The sequence below is a fragment of the Dendrobium catenatum genome, unplaced genomic scaffold, assembly GCF_001605985.2.
Source record: "Dendrobium catenatum unplaced genomic scaffold, ASM160598v2 original_scaffold_114802, whole genome shotgun sequence".
NCBI lineage: Eukaryota > Viridiplantae > Streptophyta > Magnoliopsida > Asparagales > Orchidaceae > Dendrobium > Dendrobium catenatum.
The window spans coordinates 1-2,138 of NW_021433237.1; the positions used below are offsets into that span (position 1 = coordinate 1).

General features: G+C 34.9%; 1 protein-coding gene across 1 annotated transcript; it reads left to right on the forward strand.

The window, feature by feature from the left end:
* Window positions 1-18: 18 nt before the first annotated feature.
* Window positions 19-1,017, forward strand: LOC110113827. The gene has a single exon (XM_020846530.1). The coding sequence runs from the start codon at window positions 19-21 to the stop codon at window positions 1,015-1,017; it is 999 nt and encodes a 332-aa protein (XP_020702189.1).
* Window positions 1,018-2,138: the final 1,121 nt, after the last annotated feature.

Below are 2,138 nucleotides of genomic sequence, written 5' to 3' on the forward strand. Positions count from 1 at the left end.
TTCATTTATAATTGTCAAATGCATGTTTTGAAATGGATTCTGTTTTTTGATATAAAAGAAGAATCTCCGATTGTTCCGATTTGGATTTCATTTCCGAACTTACGATTGCATTTTTTTAATTCTAAAGTGCTGCATGCGTTGGGTTCTATCTTCTGGAGACCTCTCCAAACTGATCAGGCTACTGCTTCTAAAACCCGTCCCTCTGTAGCTAGAGTTTTGGTTGAGGTGGATATATCGAAAAAACACCCGAAGGAAGTTTGGGTGGGTTCTAAAGCTTATGGATATATGCAAAAAGCTGAATTTGAGAAATTTCCAGAATTTTGTAATCACTGTAAAATGCATGGTCATGCCGTCGCTGATTGTTTTAAACTTAATCCGGATTTGAAGAAAAATGTTGTGCAACCTAACGGAGGACCTGGATCTACCGTGAATAACAAAGTGTATGTGCCCATAGTGAATAAAAATTTTGAAGAAAATGTTATTCAGGCGGAACCGTCCTCTGCTTTGCACAATGTGTCTTTGGATGCTGGTGAAAGAAATGTTTTGGGAGAAAAGGATTCTGGTAAGGAGATCGTTCCGGATAAATCAGAGGAGGTTTTAAATAACGTTGGTAATTTTGTTTTGAACAACAAGGGAAATGAAATTGTTTCTGACCCTAAGCTTTTTATTTTAGTTGATGATATGTTAAATGAAATGCCTATCAATTCTAATTCCGTGGCTATTGAAAATGCTTTGATTGCTAACCAGGATATTACTTATTTAGGGGATGGCGGCTCTAATTCAAACTTGGAAACATATGAGGAAGGGGAAGTTATTCCTGTATCTAAGGTTGATCTTTCCTCTCTTAATAATCAAGATTCCTCTTCTTCCCCTTCTAATTTGAAGGTTCATAATGTTGTGGAGGAGGATTTGGTTTGTAAAGGTGGTAAGAAAAAAGGAAAACAAGGTAAAAATAACTGCCCGTCTACACCGAGATCTACCAGAGCTCATAATTCTTACAAAGAAGGTAATGGTTAAAGCTCTTATGTGGAATGTGAGGGGTATTGATGGTAAGGATTCCAAAATTAGAGTTAAAAATCTTTGTAGAATTAACAATATTCAACTTCTTATTTTAAGTGAACCTCTTATTAATGCTGATAAAATAGCTGCTACTGCTAAATTTTTGGGTTTTCCTATGTATTTTGCAAATTGCTCGAATAAAGTATGGATAATGTGGAATAACCATATTGAAGTAGACATTGTTATGGATTTACATCAAGTTGTTCATTGTCAAATTAAGGTAGGTAGTCTGAATTGTTATGCTTCTTTTGTTTATGCTGCTTGTACTAGATTTAATCGGATTACTCTTTGGGAACAACTGGCTAATTTTGCTGCTAATATCCAAGGACCGTGGTGTGTTGGTGGGGATTTTAACATTATTGCTAATGCTAGCGAGAGAAGGGGAGGTAAATGTCCTAATTCTAGAGCTAAGGAAGATTTTAATGAGATGATTAATGATTGTCACCTGAATGATATAGGTTTCTGTGGTTCTCCTTTCACTTGGAATAGGGCTAACCTGTTCCAAAGGCTAGATAGATTCTTGTTTAATCATGATTGGTTGGCTAAATTTTCTGCCACTAATGTGGAGCATTTAAGTAGAACTCTCTCTGATCATGCGCCTGTGCTTTTAAATATTAATGTTATTAATCACACTGGTAATTTTTCTTTTAGATTTCTTAATATGTGGTTACTTCATGATAATTTCAAAATGGTTTTGGATAATAACTGGAAAGCTTCTGTGTTCCCTGATAATAATATTTCTGGTATGTTGAGGCTTTGGGCCAAATTGTCTAGACTGAAACAATGTCTGAGGTATTGGAATAAAAACATTTTCAAAAATGTTTTTGCTAATATTGTGGAAGCGGAAGCTAAAGTTATTGAGTGGGAGGGTATCCTTGTTGATAATCCTTCAGAGGACATTAGTGTTAGATTGAATGTGGCCAAGAATGATCTTCTTAACTTGCATGCTCAAGAAGAGGCTTTCTGGCAACAAAAATCTAATGCTAAATTTGTTATTGAGGGAGATAAAAATACCAAATTTTTTCATGCTTTGGCTAATAATTAAGAATAAGACTAAAAGCAGAATTCACAAAATTATT